Raw genomic sequence first — 20,884 nt, 5'->3', positions numbered from 1 at the left:
CTCTCTCTCTCTCTCTCTCTCTCTCTCTCTCTCTCTCTCTCACACCTTTGAGTCACACTTGACAATTGATTGTTTTCATAACCCCCATCAGCACCCCTTCTTCCCATGTCCATGTTTCTACACATTGAGTGAAATAAGTAGTTTATTTTAAAAGTGGGTGAATGATTAAATTGCATGTAAGTTGGGGCCTCTAACGGTGAGACATTAACTGTGAGTAGGGGTTCAAATATTAATTAGCCATGTATTTTTGTTTCATCGGTTCATGCTTTTTCTTACCTATAGATATTTTTCATTTTTATAGACACTCAAAAGTATTACTGATTTTTTGTGTGCTAACAAATAACTGTTGTTTGACTTTGTTAAAATCCTATGTGCTGTAGTGGATGCCAGTTTGTCTTAGAGAATGGAAAGTAAACCAGGAACACACTTCATATTTTGAAAGAAATGCTAAATGACATTAGCAAAAGCTAGCCCAGACGTGACGTCATGACTTCGGCTCTGTATAGAACATTTTCCAGTCAATGCAGTTGGTTTATTGAATGAATACAACTTCTTATGTGGATCTGCATACACTCTCTGCTTTTTTTCTTTGTACCATTTGTGTCTTTTGGAATCTCACGATGACACCATTATTGGTTGAAGAAACCCTTTAGATGTGTGTGATTACTGACTGTGTAATTATGCAGCTCTGTCTTTTCTGTTTGCCATATACTATGTGACTTTACAGAGACACGCACAGTCTGAACGATGAGTCCTGAATATTAGCAGCTCCTCTGTCCTCTGAGAGGAGGCAGCAGAAGGTTTCAGGAATATGATCTTCCTCCCATAAAGCTGCTGTCTGAGCAGACCTGTCCTGTCTGCCACTTTTTATGACATCATCTAACCCAGGCCAGCATTTGAATCAGTGTGTGAGTGTGTGTGTGTGTGTGTGTGTTTCTGTGTGGGTGCTGTACTTCTTCGATGGAGCTTCAATGTCAACTACGTTTTATTACATCACCGTTCTACATCCAGCATTTGAATGCTTCTGTGTGTGTGTGTGTGTGTGTGTGTGTGTGTCAAACACGCTTGACAACACACCCTCCTCCCTTTGCCTTTTGATTGTGCGTTGCAATCTATCGAACTCCCCCCAGTGATGAGACAACAGCTCATGACAGGGACGTCAAATGAAGACAGATGGTGGATGGGAGGAGACCCCTGACCCTGGTGATTAGATATGGGTGCTGTAATTGGCCGGCTGTGTTTTCCATCACCAGGCATTACGGGCCACTTTGCCGGCCAGCGCCATTAGCGGCTCTGCTATTCCTGGAAGCACCTGGAAGCAGCAGAGCGCCTGTGCTCACTCTCTTCATCCCTCAGGTCTTCTCTGTTTCTTTATTATCAGCTAGTCATTCTATATCAGCAAAGACTTACTCAACAGTCTGGTTAAACATGATGTGGATTATGAGAAATTGCATAAACCTGAGAGTTTAGCATATACTCCTCAATCCTTGTGAGTACATTGACTTAGAAATGCATGATCTATCCACACTGTTATCTCTCATTTTGTCATCTTATCAGACTTTTCTATCCAGAGCACCTGCATTTATTCAGAGGTCTCCAGATGCATGCTCCATATCCACGGATGCAGTGTACGTTTTTGGTTTGTGAGGGGAATATTAACATCTGGGCCTCTCTGTGTTGTTAGCCACTATGTGCCGGCAGAAAGACCAGCAGCAATATGTGCAAAGTCATGGGTAACAAAATTGAAAAGGTGCAGTTAATTAAAAATAATGAGCTGGGTGGGTGATCCCCCTCTACCAGCTTGATAACACAAAGCTTCAGACAGCCTCCACACAAACTGATCCTGGTAACCATGACAGAATTCTGATAATAATTAGCCTAAACAACTATATAAAAATGTAAACAGTATGTTGGGGATGTTTCTATGTGGGTGTCTCCAGGTGTATGAACTGTATGGATGTAAATATTCTTAAAGTATGGACAATATACTGTGGCATCAAATATCCCCCCTGGGCATCTACTCAAAAGTGAGTAACATCAGTATTATATCATATGGACTGTCAGTCTGTACAGAGACTCTCTAGAGAACAGGGCAAGCGGAATATTAATAACACCCACCCACATAAGGATCACCACACCCCAATGCACCCCATGCTGGAGTGAACTTACACGGCCACAGCATTATCGGCTCTTACTGCTGTGAACGAGATTCCTCAGTCCTACGGTCAGAATTACTTTCATACAAGCGTGTCTGTTTGCTGCTGTCACTGATTTATTAGAACATAATTATGGATGTTGGTCCACAAGATCAAGATCAAGGCCAGTTAACATATTTTTGCATTTCATGATTTTTTGATATATAAGTAGAGCCCATTGATGTGTTAACTTCTATTGGTGTATTATTGTGTGTAAATGGGGTGAATGCGATTTTACCATTTAATTATGTAACCTTTGCCAAGGTCACAGAGGTGTCGGCATCTGTATGGCACAAATAAGTAGCAGCAAGCATTTTCAGTTATTATTATTATTATTATTATTATTACAGTAAATATTCTGCTCAGGTCAAGAGCCACATGTAACTTAGACGAGATGGAAATCAATCAAAATATTAAATTATGCTTTTTGTCTTTTCCCCTTTCCTTTATTGTGTGTTATATATCTTTTTTTGTGCATGTAATAGGTTTGCAAAGTGAAAAAGCTCAGTCCACCTCAACGAGAGTTACCATTTCCCAGAGAAAACACTGCTCTGAACTGCCTGAAAACAGCTGGATTTTAGTCCAGCCTCTACTTCTGTAACCTGTCTGTGTCACTATGTAACACACGTCATAATGCTCGCCTAGCGGCTAGTGTGGAACGCAATCAAAAACACTAGCGGACGTCCACTCTGTGACTCCCCTCACCCCCGCCCTCCCTACTGAAAGTTAGAGACCCTCCAGGCAGTCAGTGGACGTAAAGGTGTTAGAGAGATAGCGCAGTAAAAATGTTACGTAAGAAAGATCAATTTGTTACAAATGAATAACTCACCACTCTGAAAGTCTTGCTCCAGTCTAGGTTGCGAAGCTAGTTTGTTAACGTATACTTCTGGACTGAAACCGTGGTTACCGGCTTGTCAAGACCTGCCTTACTGTGCTTCTGATTGGCCAGTAGTCCTTAACTAGGTACTGCGCATGCAAATCCAAACAAAGATCTTATAAAAGTGAGATGCTTTCCTCTGTAGCCAAAACAAAGCGTTCAACACACAGGGTGAAAAGAGGAGCTGCAGCAATGTGCAGTCTGACAAAAAATATGGTGTTTTTTGAAAATGAAACCATGCAAACCTGTTCTGGTACAAACCCTAAATAAAACGATAAACCTGAAAATGAGCATAATATGACCTCATTAATAGAATGTAGTGAATATCCTTTTTGTGTGGAAAGCAACAAGAAAATTTATTGTATTGATGATCACATTATCACTAGCCATTTAGAGGTTCCAGAAGGATGTGGCCTATGTGGCCCCACATTGAGAGAACTCTGGCTTGCTCTTGTGCTTTTGTAATGGCTGGGATTCGAGCCCCGGTGACCATGGGAGACGACCTGTGCTCTAAGCCTCTGCTACACTTCAGCACTACAAATTAGCAGCTTGCAGGCGGCCGTATTGTTCTGCCAGGAGCCAGCTGTCCGATAGTTCAGCAGGACTCAACAGGATCACATCCCAGCCACAGCAAGTTTCACCCAGACCGGTGACTGTGGGTATTTTCCTTTGTATCTCCTAGCTTCTGAGTGCTCCCATCAGGACTGTGTCCTCAGAGGAGTCATTTTGTCTTGTGAATGTGCTTCTCTGCAAGCTGCTCGCCACTGAAATCTGATCTGGCATTTATGAACGCTGCCCTCTCTGTAGACTTTTCCACGAGCTGATACTGCCGGCTCGTTATGGAAAAATGTGAACTTTTATCCCTGTGCTGTCAAATGAAGAGTATGTAGGAGGAGCTGTGTATCAGTCAAGCCTGTTTTACTAAACATGTGGTTGTTTGTGTGTGTGTGTGTGTGTGCAGAAAAGGTGCCAGAGTTGTCTCCCTGTTTATAGAGAGATCTAGTGAAACTGTAACCGGCTGTTGATAGAGTACTGTGCACTTCTTTACTAAGCTGAGAGTTAAGAGTTATGATAAGATGAATTGCTGAGAATCAGAGAGACTTTGCTGAGTTTCCAGAGTTCAGGACAGACAAGCTCCAGGAGCTTTGTGAGATGAGTGAAAGCATTCCTGTTGCAAACAACAATATGAAATGCTGAAAAGTCTTTTAATAAATAAATGTCTAACCAAAATGCAGTTTCACTTATTATTAGGGGCCAAACACAAACCATGCGAGGACCCTATTGAAATCAATGTGTTTATTATTATTCCAATTCTTATTTTTAGACTTTGAACGCATTTTTGCCAAAGTCATAGCGCTGCCTACTGGCAACTGGCTTTGATTTGCTCGGCTTTGATTTGCAGGTTGACCGGATCCATTTCAAATGTCTGCAGAAATGCTTTAAGACCTTGATGATTGATGCTGTTTTTTGAGAGGCTAAGGATGCTTGAAAACTCACGAAACACACATGACAATGTGTATTTTTTGTTGACTGATAGGGTTTGGGGCCATGAGTGTGGAAAAATGGCGCCCCCAACAGAATTTCAATGAAGCAGCCCCTGCGGATGTTTCGCCTAGATGTACAACATTTGGGAGGTAGATGTCTCTAGTTTCTCAAAAAACTCTTGAAACCATAACCTAATCCAACAGGAAGTCAGCCATTTTGAATGGGCTAAATGGGCAATTTTAGGGTATTTTTTCATACTTTAACATCCTCTTCCTAGAGAAGTAATTGGATCAAATTCAAATATGGGCAGTGCAATCTAAAGACCTTTGAAGTACCTGCTCTACATCGTCAGATATTTTTTCATTTGATTAGAGTCCCAGACTGGGGACATCTACGGGCAAATCATCTAAGTAGAAACAAACAAACAAATACACATAAGGAGAGGCATGATACCAGCCAAACCACTGAGAGAGGGAGAGAAGGTGTAAATCTAGAACAACAACTGGATTCAGCTCCTTCGTGCAGTGTCCAATATTCATGAAAATTCAGAGCTGCATTGACCCACCTTTGGCAACGGCGCCGCATGCCTGATGTGCATTAATTTTATTTTATTTTGCCTGATTTCAACATGGCTTGTTAATTTTGGAGGTACTGATGGTAAACTTCAGGTGAGGATATTCTTTTTAAAAAACTGATATAGCATCAAAGTAGAAAACATTTTGAGATTGTTTTTGGGAGGAGTGTGGTTTTGAGACTCAGTCAGAGGTTCAGTGACCAGTTAACAGGACATTTCTTTAGTGTATGGTCGTCCGAAGGGATGGTTGATCTGGCTGATTGCCACAGAGCTATCAAAGGCCTGCAAAAGCACCCTTGTGTTTACTCAGCATTTGTCACTTGCTAATTGGCTGGTTTTCATCAGTGCAGCCCATTGCGTGGAATAAAAGCCTCTTCTCCTCCCTCTCATTATGTGTTTTAACAACGGCCTTACAAGCCTCCTCCATCTTCATTCTCACATACACACAAACACATTTGTGTGTGCGTTTGTGTCTCCGTTGAAGTCCAAGAGTTTATCTCGGAGCAACTAATTGAATATAAGGGAGGTGGAAGAATATCCTACTCTGAACACTGTAATATTGTTATTATAGGCTGTGTGTTTGGCTGTGTAGTGTACCCTTCTGCATATGGTGTTAAATTGGAAAGACTTTTTCACAGGAAATGCGTGATGGTAACTGTATGTTCAAAATTCAAATTTTAGAGGTGGTGCGATTGCATACAAAGTCAATGGACAGTGTGTCCATAGTCAGCTCTAGTCTGGGGCGTACAAACACAAACGGTCTAGCATTCAAATTTGTGTGAATGACATGAGGACAAAATTTGCTTTGCTTCCTGTCTGAACACATCTTAACAATGATGCTCCACGAGAGAACGGGCACATAGGAAACTTCAAGTTAAACCAGATTTAGCATTAAGACAGGATGAAAGTCCAGTTTGATTAATACATCCATGACTTTGAAGCCTTGTCAGATCTCTGGAATTCTACCTGGAATGGTGCTTGCATGCTACTGGCTAATGCATTACATTGTCAGAAGATGTTACATTGTGGTAGATGTCAATCCTTTGGTCAGTGAGTATTTTGGTGCAGTGCTATTGTCAGTGTGTGAACTATACCATGGCTAAGCTCCCCCTGGCTCCCCAGTAGTTTGCACCCTGGCTGAACATGGCCTTAGAGGAAACAACAAGAACAACATTAAGGTTCCATTCAGTAGCGTTCAGTAGAGTGCACTCAGTGCATCACTCCTGGCTTCTCTGAGTTCTCCAAATGAAAAGTCATGTCACTGGTCAATGATAAAACAAGTTGTGGTTCATGCAACATGCGCACTTCATGTGATCATGTGAGTCTTGATTCAGACAAAAAATAACAAAGAAATGCAAGGGCTTCATTCATTGTCTCACCTCTTGTTGGACAAGACATCTTCACTCCCAACTCATCACATATCGACCATTGGTCAAGACATATTGGCGTCGCCCTTTAGCATTGTTTTTTGGAAGTTTTTGACTCCGTGGTCAAGCAACAGTAAATATGCAATGTCCCATTAGACTTTCAAAATAAAAGTATTCGTTGATGTTGCAAAATGTTGCCATTTTGAAACGGAACTTTGTTAACATTAATGTTGTGTAATTTGGTTAGGTTTAGGAAAAGATAATGGTTTGGGATAAAATAACTACGTTATCTAAGTCAGTTAACTTATGTAAGTAATGTTACTTGCTTGACTTCCATAAAAACATTTAATGTTGACTTTTACTTTCACTCAGAAACAAACACTGGTCTCCTGGTTGAAAGAAACAGTAGAGGGCTTCCCCTGGTGCGTTGAACTATGACACTATAGGGATCCCCTGTACATTACAAACTGAAGACAATGGGACCATGCGTTCATATTTGAGGACTTGCTTGTAAGGACGGGTTGTGTTTGAGGCACCAGTGAGCTAATGATGTACAGTGCATGGATCTCCAGTCAGAGTAACAGATCCATGAGTTTGAAGGCTTAGTAAAATCTTCATTTTTGAAAAATTTGAACTTCTGCTTCTGTTGGTTTTTGTATGTACAAATCATTGCACCATTACCTTAGACTCCTCTTTGACAGTTATCACTTCTGGACCATTTCTACGCATGCAGAATTTTTACCCCTACTTTGAGTGTGACCATTCAGAACAGATTATATATATATATATATATATATGTATATAGGGGAAAGCCGGGACGATTGAAACGCGGGACAAATGAAACACAGCAATTTTCTCGGAGCCCATACAACTCTGATATGCCAAAGTACCTCAGCACATACAGTCCGTAGTACTTAACAGAACCGGGAAAAATCAGGTGGATTCGTCACACTTTCATGGAGTTATACGAAAGAAGCTGTTTTCAATCACGGAAAGTAAATTCACTCAAACGATCATTTTTTTTGAATGATGAGTTGTGTTTATTGTTCCATGTGTCATGGTCATGATCACATGAAAGATTAGCTAGTATTTTAAGACATCCTGAAGTTTTAAATGTCAAAGTTTTACAGTTTAGAAGCTAGTGAAATTTAAATGTCAGGAGTCAGCCATTCTACCTTATTTAGATAGGGCGGGGCGGCAGAGTCCACTAGGCTGCAGGCTGGACCACCAGGATGCTCACAGCCAAATAACAGGATCTTCACAGTAACGTAGGACCAGGAAAACAGGCTGCAGATGTACATAAAAAGGGCAGCCGATATCTAATCCAAATGCACATTAACTGTTGAATATTCTAATTAGCTAGCTAAGTTATATTGATCCTGTTGAAAACAGACGCCCCCGGTACCGGGGGCAACGGTGCTCTGGGCACCACCGAAATCTTTGCTTCGAGTCTAAGCGGCGCCATATTGATTATTGCGCAACACCTGCAAGCTGCCTGCCTGCTGTCGACATTTCTGCAGAGACGAAACTTGAGAACACACGGTGTTTTTCGACATTTTGTGGCCGACCCGTTGGAGATACATAGACATGCAGGTACCAAATGAAAGGTCTGCTCAAGCCGGATCGATCGATGCCCCCCCCCATCACTGTATGTTCTGGGATGTTCCGTTCTCAATCTACAGGCCTGTAAAGCATGGATGTGCTTTTGGTGACAGGAATGTAGATGAATATTCACTGTTTTTATCAATATTTCAATGTTATGTTATTTGGAACTTGGTTGTATGGACAGAAAAAGTGTTTTAAAGATATCTACCAATAAAAGTATTTGCCAAAATATGGACATTCACCTGGTATATTTTGAAAATGTTGTATGATAAATGTTGTATTTTAGTTTATTTTCATCAGATTTACAATTACAATTGCATTCTAGGTATAGTAGAAGATATTCAGTTGCATTATAACCTTCCTTTTGATGGTTTATTGCATTAAAATATAGCTTTTTTTTTACCAGGCGAGGATGAAAATATTAGATTTTTTCTTTATTACATCTCCATGTAGTCCGTAATAGTAAAATAAATATATTAATATACAATGGATTTAAATTCCTTAGCTTCTGACTTTTCAAAGGAGACCAGAAATATGCATCTGGGCCAAATGGTTGTGGAGTTATTCCGTTTTTTCTGGAAAAAGGAGCATGTTTTTATACTATTTTTTATTAAGAAAAAGGACATAATAAGTTTGCAGTTATGTATTAAGAAGGGCAGTGTCAAGCTTTCTAAATAAAAACAAGAATAACTTTAACTATTTAAATGTATATCGTTGTGTTTCTTGCGTCCCGCCCCTGTGATTCTTCTGTCCTGCACAGTAGGGATGAATGAAACAATGCGCACCTTTTGTTCAAAGTTAAATTATACTTAAGTCGTTCCACGTTTTAACAAGATAACACCTGGTATTGATAGAGCACACACGTGAGTTGTTGATGACAACAAATGATTTCTGTCTGTAACGTTATAGTTTAAAATGACATATATCTGAAAGTGTTTCAATCGTCCCGGCTGTCCCCTATGTATATACTTTGCATTTTTATGTGTTTAGACAAAAACTGCAATATTGCTCTTATAGCCTGTTTACTATTTGTAATCAATATTTATTTATTATTGACATCTGAACAGTGACATCACATCCATTTGTTGGGGCCGTACCATACCTTTCATGCATTTTTTTTTTTGTAAAATTTGAACATATTACGAAAGATACCATGACAGCTTCGGAATGGATTCTATTTGCAGCTCCTGCCTTACTCTGCGCCACAGTGACGAACACCTGACCTGCTTTACAGGACAGAGAGAGAGGAAGAAAGGGCATCTCATGGGAAGAATAGATGACAAGGGAGAAGGCGCAGGTGGGAGGGCGAGAGGGAGAAGTGGCAGACAATTACTAGGCCATTGTCTGCCTGGCGTCTGAACCACCGTCATCAGTCAGCCACTCTCCTCACTGGCTCGCTACAGACACACTCACACACACAAATGCAACCCACCCAACACAGATTCCATCCATGCACCTCCCTCCGTCTACTGTCTCTCTGTCTGCTTCTTCGATACCCAGTGGAGCTCAGGCTTTATATATAGATACAAAGACCTCGTGCCAGCATCTCCAAGCCACTTCTTTGTCAATCTTTGACCCATGATGTGTGGTGCTGCGGGGTGCATATGTCACTCAGCAAAAGCTCACTGAGAGGAAAGAAATTACATGCAGCTTGGCACTGACTAAAAACCTGTGCAGACAAAGACCTGCATAAAGGCTGACTTTATAAAGACACACATACACGCTCTGTCTAATTCCTTTTTTGAGAGATTAAAAACTGAAAGAAGAAAATCCATCAAAATGAGTGACCTTCACTTGATAACCAGGCGGTTGCTCTGTGGCTTGTTCTTGACAAAGCAGCCAGCCACACTCTTAGAGTGGGTAATGGAATGTGACATTCAGCAGAGTAGTTTAAAAAAAAGTTTTCCCTGTTATCCAGTCTCATGAATAAGCACACATGGTTGTTATTTTGGGACACAGCTGAGGTGAAATTTTTGCTGAAGTCTTTTAAAACCCCTTTTATCAACATTCAGACACAAATGTGATACGTCTTGTTTAAATGTGGCTGTCAATCAGATCTCAGCCACATTAATCTACTATTTATATGTCGGCTAGTTCTGATGCAGATGTTTGGGAAGTCACACTTTACTACAATGACATTCAGCCGTGGCAATCAGAAAACCCCATAACACAGCCATTTAGTTATTTTTAATGGCATATATTGTATATATATATATATATATATATATATATATATATATATATATATATATAATATTTTAAAAGCTAAAGCTTTAAAAGCATGCTTGATGATTTGGCGCTATATAAATAAAAATGTTGTGTTAAGCTGGCAGAATCAGAGCAGAGTGGACGGGCTGGGGTGTATGGTTTAACAATGTCCTGGCTGTAGGATGGGCCTGAGCTATTTGTAGCACAGTGGGCAAGTACCAATCGAATTCAAGTAGCCGCTGGTAGCCAGTGCTGGGTGCAGAGGAGCTGTGCAGTGTGGGAGAATTTTGGTATATTGAAGACCAGCTGACCTGCATTCGGGATGATCTGCAGAGGTTGGATGCTAAAGGTTCCAGCAGGATGATGACAGAGTAGAGGGAGGCTGCTGTAGCAGTGTGGAATTCCTCTGTGAAGGCAGGGAGAGCAGTCTCTGTTTAGTGACCTGCCTTGAAACCAGATATAGAGATATGCAGAAAGCTCAGCATGCGGAAATGTTTTAGAATGAAATGGAAAAAGAGAGATTGGTCAGTAATTAGAAAGGTTAAGTGTGTGTTTATTTAAAAGAGGATTTACTAACACTGCTTCAAAAGTGTTACAAAAGAAGGGATAGGGTAAAGAGGGCGGGGGGTTGAGGCAGTGGGCGGTAACCAGTGTTAGTTAGTAAAAGGAAGTTAAAGTAGGAGATTAAGAAGTGGATGCAGGATAGGTGTCATCAGCAGGTGGGGAAATGAGGAGTCTATGTCACCTGTATTTTTTACCAAGTAGTAAACAAATTTCTTCAGTAGAAGGGAGGAGGGTGAGTGGGGGAATCATTTTGGGGTTGAAGAAGGAAGATTGAATTTTGGATCAAAAGAAAGAGATTTTCACTGCAGATAAAAGAGGCGGCAAAAGAAGATGTTTTCCACCATTTTGTTTCAGCTTTCCATTTGCGCACTGAGTCAGACAACCACAGAGTCAAGAGTAGAGGACAAAGTGGAGTTGGGAGGAATGAGTGAAAAGGAGTTGAGTGGGAGAGCTGATAGGACAAATGAGGCAAGAGAGGAGGGAGATAGGGAGTGAAGGTTTTAGTAGATAGGGACAGTATGTAAAAGAGAGGTTTGAGAGTTTAAGTGGTGGAAAGAGTAGGATATATAGAGGGAGACCTGTGCATGACGTGTAAGTCCAACAGAACTGTTTCATCCACCCATATTTACACTCTCCCTTCTTCTCAAAAATGATTATCTCCTGAATTAATAGACCAACATCTGGCAGCCTGCTGAGTGAAAGCCAAAATCTATTTCAATAGTGACATTCTATTCAATGAATTCACCATCGGGCATCGCTGTAAAACCAATAGTTTATACACTGCGTAGCCTACAGTTCTGCATAGACTAAATGTGCTTTTAATAATCCATTAATGCAAAGTAAAGTCAGACAAAGGATTTGTCTCTGTATTTGTCATGTGAGATCTTATGCTGCATTCAACACCATTAACCATCATATCCTATTACAGGGACTGAAACATTTAAGTTGCATCCAATAGTAGTTTTTCAATGAAATCACTTAATAATAAATAAAATGTTCACTGCCTTTTTGTCGGTGGGCTGTAGCCTCACTTAGAAATGAAGCCTGTTTTCTCTGTTGCTTGGAACAGCCACCAGTCTGCTTTTAATGTGACGGTATCGAGGATGTAGCGCTGTGTGCGCTTCCGCGGCTAACGCCACGCAGTCCACTAACATGATAAAACAACCGGCTCTCAGCACAACACAGACTCCAACATAAACTCCACGTAAGGATACAAAATAAAAAGAAAGGTTTATGCTCTGAAGCCTGTCAGGCCAAAGAGAATCAGATGATGTCAGTGAAAATGGTCAACATCAGAGAGGCTGGAGAAACACGAAGAGAGTCACGTTAGCTCGCCGGCTATACCCGAGCAGTTGTTAACATTATCCAGTAGATTGCAATATATAATATGTAAAGTTATGGCTTTCCACATTACTTTACCAGCTAACGCAATTATTATTACTAATCTGTGTATCACTGGTATTATGTCAAAGTGTTAATTTAGCCTGCAAGAAATGATAATGCTACAAAGCAAATGTGGAGCGATTTGTTTATACTAGCCTTGACACAACACAGGAGCAGCCCGCTACTTTAGCATGAATCTACCACCGTTTGCTTCGTAACATTCAATTTAGATTTATTGTCGTTTTACCGATACTCAGGTAAACAGCTTCTCCACCGTCTCAGTCGCTGTAACTAACGTGACCCACATAATATATATAACTTATGCAACATAACACCATATAACAACAACACAATGGAAGTTACTTACTGAGGTCCAACTGTTATAAAGTGTGACAACAATCTCATTATAATATTCAGTCTAGCTCACTAACTCTTTCATTATCATCCAATACATTTAGCTGTGTTGAAATAGTAATGTTATTTACTGAAAAGCAGACAGGTGAGCTAACCCCAATATCAGCACGTCGGCTGAATACAGTAAATGTACCGTTATCATGTGAAAAACTTTGGGGGACGTTGGAATCATTTATCACCATTGATGAACCACACAAAGAATATTATATCGTTTTAAACGGTTTTTGGAATAGACCTGAGAGGAACTGCTACATGCATGCAATTGACAGCGAGTCAGCGGACATGCACAACTCTGCACAAGAGCAGTGCAGAGAGAAAGGGATCAACAATAAGCCTCAGTTTAACTGTAAATGTACAGTGTAAGTTACAGCAGTGACTAGACCGATCCTTGACTATTCTGATTCGAATATGTAAATCCTTAATTGGGGACACCCCTAGTAACGTGTTAATGGCACCATTAATGCTAACGTAGAATATCATTAAAAAGTTGACGCGCTTAATTCAAAATGTTAATAGATAATTAAATTGGATTTAGCTGAATTCATATGTAATTTCCAATAACGTATTAAGCAAGGTCACTTTTATAGACAATATATTTTGGATTTTATAAAGTGTGTATACAGGTGCTGGTCATATAATTAGAATATCATCAAAAAGTTGATTTTTTAGTAATTTGTATTTTAGTAATTCCATTCAAAAAGTGAAACTTGGATATTATATTCATTCATTACACATAGACTGATATATTTCAAATGTTTATTTCGTTTAATTGTGATGATTAAAACTGACAACTAATGAAAATCCCAAATTCAGTATCTCTGAAAATTAGAATATTACTTAAGATTTATGAACATGAAAAGTATAAGCATGTACAGCACTCAATACTTAGTTGGGGCTCCTTTTGCCTGAATTACTGCAGCAATGCGGCGTGGCATGGAGTCCATCAGTCTGTGGCACTGCTCAGGTGTTACGAGATTCTGCATTGTTGGGTCTGGCGTATCGCATCTTCCTCTTCACAATACCCCATAGATTTTCTATAGGGTCAGGCGAGTTTGCTGGCCAATTAAGAACAGGGAATACCATGGCGACAGCTGAAACCCATGTCTTGCATACGTCTGTGCGTGGTGGTTCTTGAAGCACTGACTCCAGCTGCAGTCCACTCTTTGTGAATCTCCCCCACATTTTTGAATGGCTTTTGTTTCACAATCCTCTCCAGGGTGCGGTTATCCCTATTGCTTGAACACTTTTTCTACCACATCTTTTCCTTCCCTTCGCCTCTCTATTAATGTGCTTGGACACAGAGCTCTGTGAACAGCCAGCCTCTTTAGCAATGACCTTTTGTGTCTTGCCCTCCTTGTGCAAGGTGTCAATGGTCGTCTTTTGGACAGCTGTCAAGTCAGCAGTCTTCCCCATGATTGTGTAGCCTACAGAACTAGACTGAGAGACCATTTAAAGGCCTTTGCAGGTGTTTTGAGTTAATTAGCTGATTAGAGTGTGGCACCAGGTGTCTTCAATATTGAACCTTTTCACAATATTCTAATTTTCTGAGATACTGATTTTGGACTTTACATTAGTTGTCAGTTATAATCATCAAAGTTAAAAGGAATGAACACTTGAAATATATCAGTCTGTGTGGAATGAATGTATACATTATACAAGTTTCACTTTTTGAATGGAATTACTGAAATAAATCAACTTTTTGATGATATCTTAATTATATGACCAGCACCTGTAAAGCAATTGTAAGTCACTAAACTGGACTGCCTGCAGTCCAGACCTCTTACCCGTTAAAAATGTTTTTGGCATTATGAAATGTACAATACGACAAAGAAGACACGGAACTTTTGAGCAGCTGAAATCATACATCAAGCAAAATTGGGAGAACATTCCACTTTCTAGATTACAGCAGTTGGTCTCCTCAGTTCCCAGAAGCTTACAGGGTGTAAGGGTAAAAGACGAGGTGAAACACCAGAGTGGCAAACATGACCCCGTCACCCAACAGTTTTGAAACGTGTTGCTGGCATCAAATTAAAAATGGGCGTATAATTTTCCAAAAATAATAACATTTTCAGTTTCAACATTTGCCAAGTTGTCTTTGTTCTATTTTCAGTTAAATACGGGGTTTCAAGGTTTTCCACATCATCAAATTTTATTTTTGTTTACATTTTACACAGCATATTTTTTGGAAAGTTGTACATGGTAGTGAAAGTATTTGATTTAGCTTACAGACACCCTGTATGAAATACAGCCAGAATCCCCTCCTCTCCCTCTGCCCTTCAGTATGTCTGTCCAGTTAGGGGGCACAGGGCCGTCAGTGAAGGCACCTAATTCACTTGATGAGATGTGGGGCATAAACGTTTCCCCAGCAATTAGGAAACGTGCGCGTGTGAGCGGAAGCAGCAGCCACTCCGCAGCTGTCGGGGCACCGCTGTCAGGCATCAACAACAGCTCAGGGGCAGGAAGTAGAACTGTTTGGGGCCTTGTAGAGCCTACGAGGCGCTAACCTCCTTCCCCCACCAACCTTCTCTCACCTTCCAATAATCTCGCTGTCACACATACAGCTACACACAATTTAACCCCTCTTCCTGTTCTTTCCATACCCTCAACATATACCATCATCCAACCAGTTTGTCTCCTTTATTTGAATTGGTTGAATTTCATGTACCGTGTGTGCTTGAGCTTCAAATTAGGGTTTTTATTTGTATCTTTTTGTGGCTATTGACTGACTTACCTATTGATTATCAATAATTATTGTGTACTAAAAGTAAAGACTCACTTGGAAATGATGTGCCTTTTGAATGATCATCACATCTCTGCCGTCTTTAGGGCAGGCTTTTTGCCCCATCTTTTAGCTTTTAGACCATATTGTGTTGTGCACTACATTGAAACACAAAGTAATGGAGCACAGAGACTCAGCAGTGACAGGAAGTGACAGGGCCTTCAGCTTTGTAAGCAACAGGAGTATTTTTGATATGATTCAGTCTTTAGATCCCAGGGCAGGTGTGACTCTCCACAGCCTTCATCTCTGCTCAAACAACATACACACTAAGTTGGATAACTCTGGTTTTGTAAAGTCTAAAGTTTTGTAAAGTTTACAGTTATTTTGATCTACTCTGGACTTTTAAATGCTCTGGTTTTGCAAAAAACATGAGCTTAGTGTGAAAGAAAGGCCAAAACAGAGAGGACAAGACGTGTGCTAATATAGTCTGAGTCTGTCTGGTAGAAGTGATTCAGGCACCAATTAATCCCCTACTGCTTTTCATTCACCCTCAGTGGTGAGGCTCTCTCCCCCTCCTGCTCCTGTAGTTCTAGTCTTTACCTTCCCCCTTCATCTCTGACAGATGAAAAGCAGAGTACGTAGGAAGTGCCACATCGTGCTGAACCACGCCATCCGAGCTGGCAGCACAGCAAAGTGTCCAAACAACCTTTCCCCAAACAGTTGCCCATTCCAGCTCACCCTAATTGGTTGCAAATGCCTTTTAGGATGAGCCAGTGATGGCTCCAAGGAGTTTGTATACACAAGGATCATGCTCTTTAATTCCACCATGATTGATTTTTCTTTGGTCATTTGTTATGTTTTCCATATATTTAAGATGAATTATGGATCTCCTTACACACATGCAGCGCAATTAAAGCAGCTTTAGGTCCATTTTATGAACCTTTTGAAGGAGGATGTGGTCACTGTTTCATACTACAGTATTTAATGTAAAAAGTTGTTATTAATCTTCTCATCTAACACTTGTATGTTTGGCTGTGTGTTGGACGCTCCGCTCTTGAGTGATGCATCTTACTTGTACAAAATCTTTGTTGGGAGTTGCACATGAGCAGTTCCCAGGTAAGGACTACTAGCCAATCAGAAGCAGAGAAGGGCGGGTCGTAAGAAACAAGGTAGTGTGATCCAAATCAAAGCCGCTTCAGACTGCGACCGTAACCTAGCAGATGGTATAAGTTACTCACAACCACACAACATCATTGTTCCACATCTTACCATAAACCACTACAAAAATTGGCCAAACAATTTGACGTAACGTTAGCATTACTCGTCACTGTGTGACGGCGGGAGCAGAGGGCTCTGTGAGCGGGGGGCTGGTCGGCCTCACACGCTCACAGCAGGCTTCCCCCGCAGCCACTCGCGGAGCTCCTCAACTCAAGTATTGAAAATATTCAAGCACATTTTTGTTCCGCCATCACTTCTCGTAAAACTGTCAATAATCGAAATCTACACAGCTGATTTCTCACCTCAAAAACTTCTCAGAAGTGGATTTAGTGATTTCCATACGAAAACTCTAAAATATAAAACTTTCTGTTGCTGGCCTCTGTCTGGTGCAGCAATGATGATGCAGTGAATAGTGACGATTCTCTCTGACCAATCAGCAGTCTGTCGTGTTTCCACGTTACATTTTAGTATCTCTCAGCTCGCTTGGAACCTCACGGAGGTGAGGTGATATGAAAAAAAGTGCCTGGAAGCAGGTACAGGTGCAACATTTCTACAATGGAAAACCAAACAAAGGTGAGTCGAGCCAAGTCGAGCTGGTACTGTGCAGTGGAAAAGGGGCTTAACTAAAATCAAAGGGCCTCAGCTCAGACTAGCTTGGTTTGAGGCCTGACCCCGCTAGCCGCTTGGCAAGCTTTATGATGCATTTTCATTGTGACGTCAGAGCAGAGTTTTCTGTGGGAGATGGGAACTCCCTTTGGGCTGGACTTTGGGCTTTTTCACTTTGCAAACCTGTTACGTGCACAAAAAAGAGATATAACTCAATAAAGGAGAGGGGAAAAGCCAAAAAGCATAATACCACCTCTTTAAACCCCACTTGTGCTGCAGTGGTCCCCCCAGAGAGGGTTCCTTTGTCAGAGATCAGACAAAAACAATTAATGCGCTAATGTGTGTTGGCCTGCGTAATTGGCTTCCGCTAAACATGTCTGTGGTGTTTCATGGTGCAGAATGTGGCATTGATTTGGCTTTTGCCATGATGAAACCTCTCAGATGAAGATCTTTTCATGTTTATGTCTGCCTGCCTTTGGACTCTTCAAAGCGATGTTGCTCGAGCCAAAGTCACGATATTAATCATCTGAACGGAAGTGTTTTGTGAATAGAAGGTCTCTCTGAAGACTGTGGTGTGTTTGTAAGTGTGTTTGATGCTGTTTTTTATGTTGTGCATTTGTCTTTTGTGATGGTATTCATTTGTAAATCCTCATGTTTGTTCTTGTGGTATATGAGTCAGTATCACATGTATATGCTCAGTGTCCAGGTCTATGTTATGTCCACATGCAGAATGTGCAGACTGAGAGCCACGCCTGTGTGTTTGTGTGTTTGTCGCCCATCGCTGCTGTGTGCCAGCATTTCATTCCTGCTTGTAGTCATCGGTCTCTAGCCATAGACCTGGCAACTTGAGTCACTGATGGTTTTTCAACACTTTCTGAGAATCTCTGTTGACCCAAACTAACAATGCCCGGACTGCTGGCTGATATTACTGTTGAAAAAAGATTCACTGCAGATCTATTTGATCTAAAGTTTCATCTGAAGATCTGCTTTAGTCACACCAGAGTTTTCAGTGGCACACACTGTGTCCTGGAAATGATGTTTATGTAGTACTAATTTGTTTTGCCACATACATTCAGAAGAAACCCTAATTGCTGCCTGGAGTATGTTCAATGGTAATGTTTTTTCCAGTAAGTTCTATGTTCTTGTAAACCACAGAAGTTGTAGGAAGGTGGTCAGGGTTGTTGGTAGGCATACAAAGTGCAGGACTTTACATCCAGTTTCCTGCACGTGGTTAGGTGTGGGCTACTCAAACATTTTGGTTGAGGTGAGGGAGAAATTGTAGTTTTGGTTGAATGTTAAAAAAGTAAACACATCCTCTGTTGTGCTTCAGTTCAGTGTTTACATTTACATTTAGCTGACGCTTTTATCCAAAGCGACTTACAATTGCTTTATATGTCAGAGGTCCTGGAGCAACTAGGGGTTAAATGTCTTGCTCAGGGACATACTGAAGGTATAGTCTTATCCATTGCGTCATCATTGCACCATCACCACCACATCATATTGACTCTTGCTAAGTGTTTTGGTTATCACACCTGCAAAGGGAGATATCTGTGATTGGTGGTGGATCAAAAGTTGAGCATGCAGATAAGCCAGCTTGGCGGGTCCCCCACTTCTCAGAGGGTCTGGGTTCCATCCCTGGTTTCTCCCAGCATGCATATGGAAGTGTCCCCGGGCAAGATACTGCACCCCAAATTGCTCCTGAAGCCTTTGCCATTGGTGCGTTGGTAGAGAGTTTGGGAGAATGACAGACTGACTTTGAATTCTGACATAATTGGCACAAGGAAGAGACAGAGAGGAGGAGATAGTCCATACCTGCACTGTGGGGCCAGCTGTAGATGGCAACAAAAAGTGTTCTTGTGGTGTGAGGTTTTGGTACTGATGGACTGCAGCCTTGACATGAGAAAAGTGGGAAATAAATCCACTGGCGTTGTTCCGCTGATGTTCATTAACTCCACTCTGGTGAGAGAGCTCTGGGTATCACAGCAGAAAACTGATTTTACAAACAAAACAAAACAACATGCATGAAAACACAGAAGCAGCTCCGCGGCGCCGTCTCCTCCAGTTTCTTTATATTTTCTACTTACTGTGTGTATTGTTATGCACTAAGGTGACCAGATGAGAACAGTGTCAATTAATAATAAAACTTAACACTAAAATGTATTATTTTTGCTTTTGAAGTCAGCTGACTGTAAGGAAAAAACAAATGACAGATGTAACCGGCACTGATGAAATTGATGATAGCAATAAAAAACTGTAACAGATCAGGACATACACATATACATTTTTATTTTATACCATAAATGTCCTCAGTGTGGTGCCTGTCACATCTCTCTGTGTCAGATTTTTCCTTCTCCGTGGCTGCCTGCAGCTGACATTACACTCCTTCTGTCCTCGCAACTTATACTATCTTCATCTTATAAAACAAAAAGAGGAGGACTGTCGTAGGACAATAACTATAACTGACAATGCAAATAAAAACTTGTTAAATGTATTCATTTCATTTCACGTTTACTGTATTGACAAAGTTGTTACATCATGTGAGTGGACACATAACATAGTTCCAAGTGTAAAACTTAAATGTCTCTTCGCACACGCGCTGGTGAAGTGATGGTTGGTGAGGCTGGATTGAGATGGCATGGTGAAGAAGCTGGCTCAGGAGAAACAACAGGGATTGCTTAGATTGCACAAGATGATCAAAAAACAAGAATCACAAAAGAATATTGACTAAATGAACGGAGGTGCTTGACCACATGCAGTTAGGAATAATCTGGTGAGGAGTCACAGGAAAGCAGGAGTATATGAGCAGGGAGTTGATGCATTGATTGGTTACCTAGCTCCACCAGGTGCCCATTGTGTAGTCATGCACACCACACACACACACACACACACACACACACACACACACACCCACAAACAAGGGAGGGGAAACAAGAGGGGAACATGGAGCGGACCCAGAGTCACAGCAATGGCTGTGACAAAAGTGTTGTTAAGTAGTTAAGGGATTCTTTTAATATATTTGGTGTCATTGTTTAAAAGAAAAACTTTACACTTTACAACTCTGAATTCCACCAAAGATGATTCAAATACATAAATGAAAATGGTGTCCTAAACTACAGAAACAAACTAAACAAGTTTCATTAACACAACCACCTGTCTCTTTCAGACATGGACGAGTGTGAGAACGACTACAATGGGGGCTGTGTCCATGAATGCATCAACATACCTGGCAACTACAGGTGCACCTGCTACGATGGCTTCATGCTGGCCCACGATGGACACAACTGTATGGGTAAGAACAGTTTTTGTTTAATACATTCCTCATCTATGTGTTTGATTCTGTTAACAGGGCTGATGGAATTGATGGATGGACTCAATGACCATAAAGACGGTGTACCAAAGTGTTACAGATAATTTATATCTGCCTCAATGGGACATCATGGGATTTTTGTCTGCATATGTTGATTCTCAGTGGGACTGAAGTAGAAAATTAAGTACAAAAATACAAAATTAAGGGAACACTTAATCATCACAGTCTAACATCATGTCAATTAATCTGCAGGCACATCAATCTGTCCAGTTAGAAAGCATAAGCATTAGTGTCACCTGTTTTGGTGCAAATCTTACTCTTATCTCGGATCCTGGCTTTAACACTTGAAGTGTTCATGTCAC

The 20,884-nt window shown here is 40.9% G+C and overlaps 1 protein-coding gene across 2 annotated transcripts in view; it reads left to right on the top strand.

The window, feature by feature from the left end:
• Nucleotides 1-20,884, top strand: part of scube1 (signal peptide, CUB domain, EGF-like 1) — a 133,249-nt gene that overhangs the window by 10,168 nt on the left and 102,197 nt on the right. For both annotated transcript variants that reach the window (XM_046071836.1, XM_046071835.1), the window contains exon 3: nucleotides 20,379-20,504. In XM_046071836.1, coding sequence (XP_045927792.1) covers nucleotides 20,379-20,504 — 126 coding nt within the window. The remainder of the gene's footprint in view (nucleotides 1-20,378; nucleotides 20,505-20,884) is intronic.

Source organism: Micropterus dolomieu, linkage group LG16, assembly GCF_021292245.1.
Source record: "Micropterus dolomieu isolate WLL.071019.BEF.003 ecotype Adirondacks linkage group LG16, ASM2129224v1, whole genome shotgun sequence".
Classification (NCBI taxonomy): Eukaryota; Metazoa; Chordata; class Actinopteri; order Centrarchiformes; family Centrarchidae; genus Micropterus; species Micropterus dolomieu.
The sequence above is the reverse complement of the archived record's forward strand: the minus strand, read 5'-3'. Positions and strand labels throughout refer to the sequence as shown.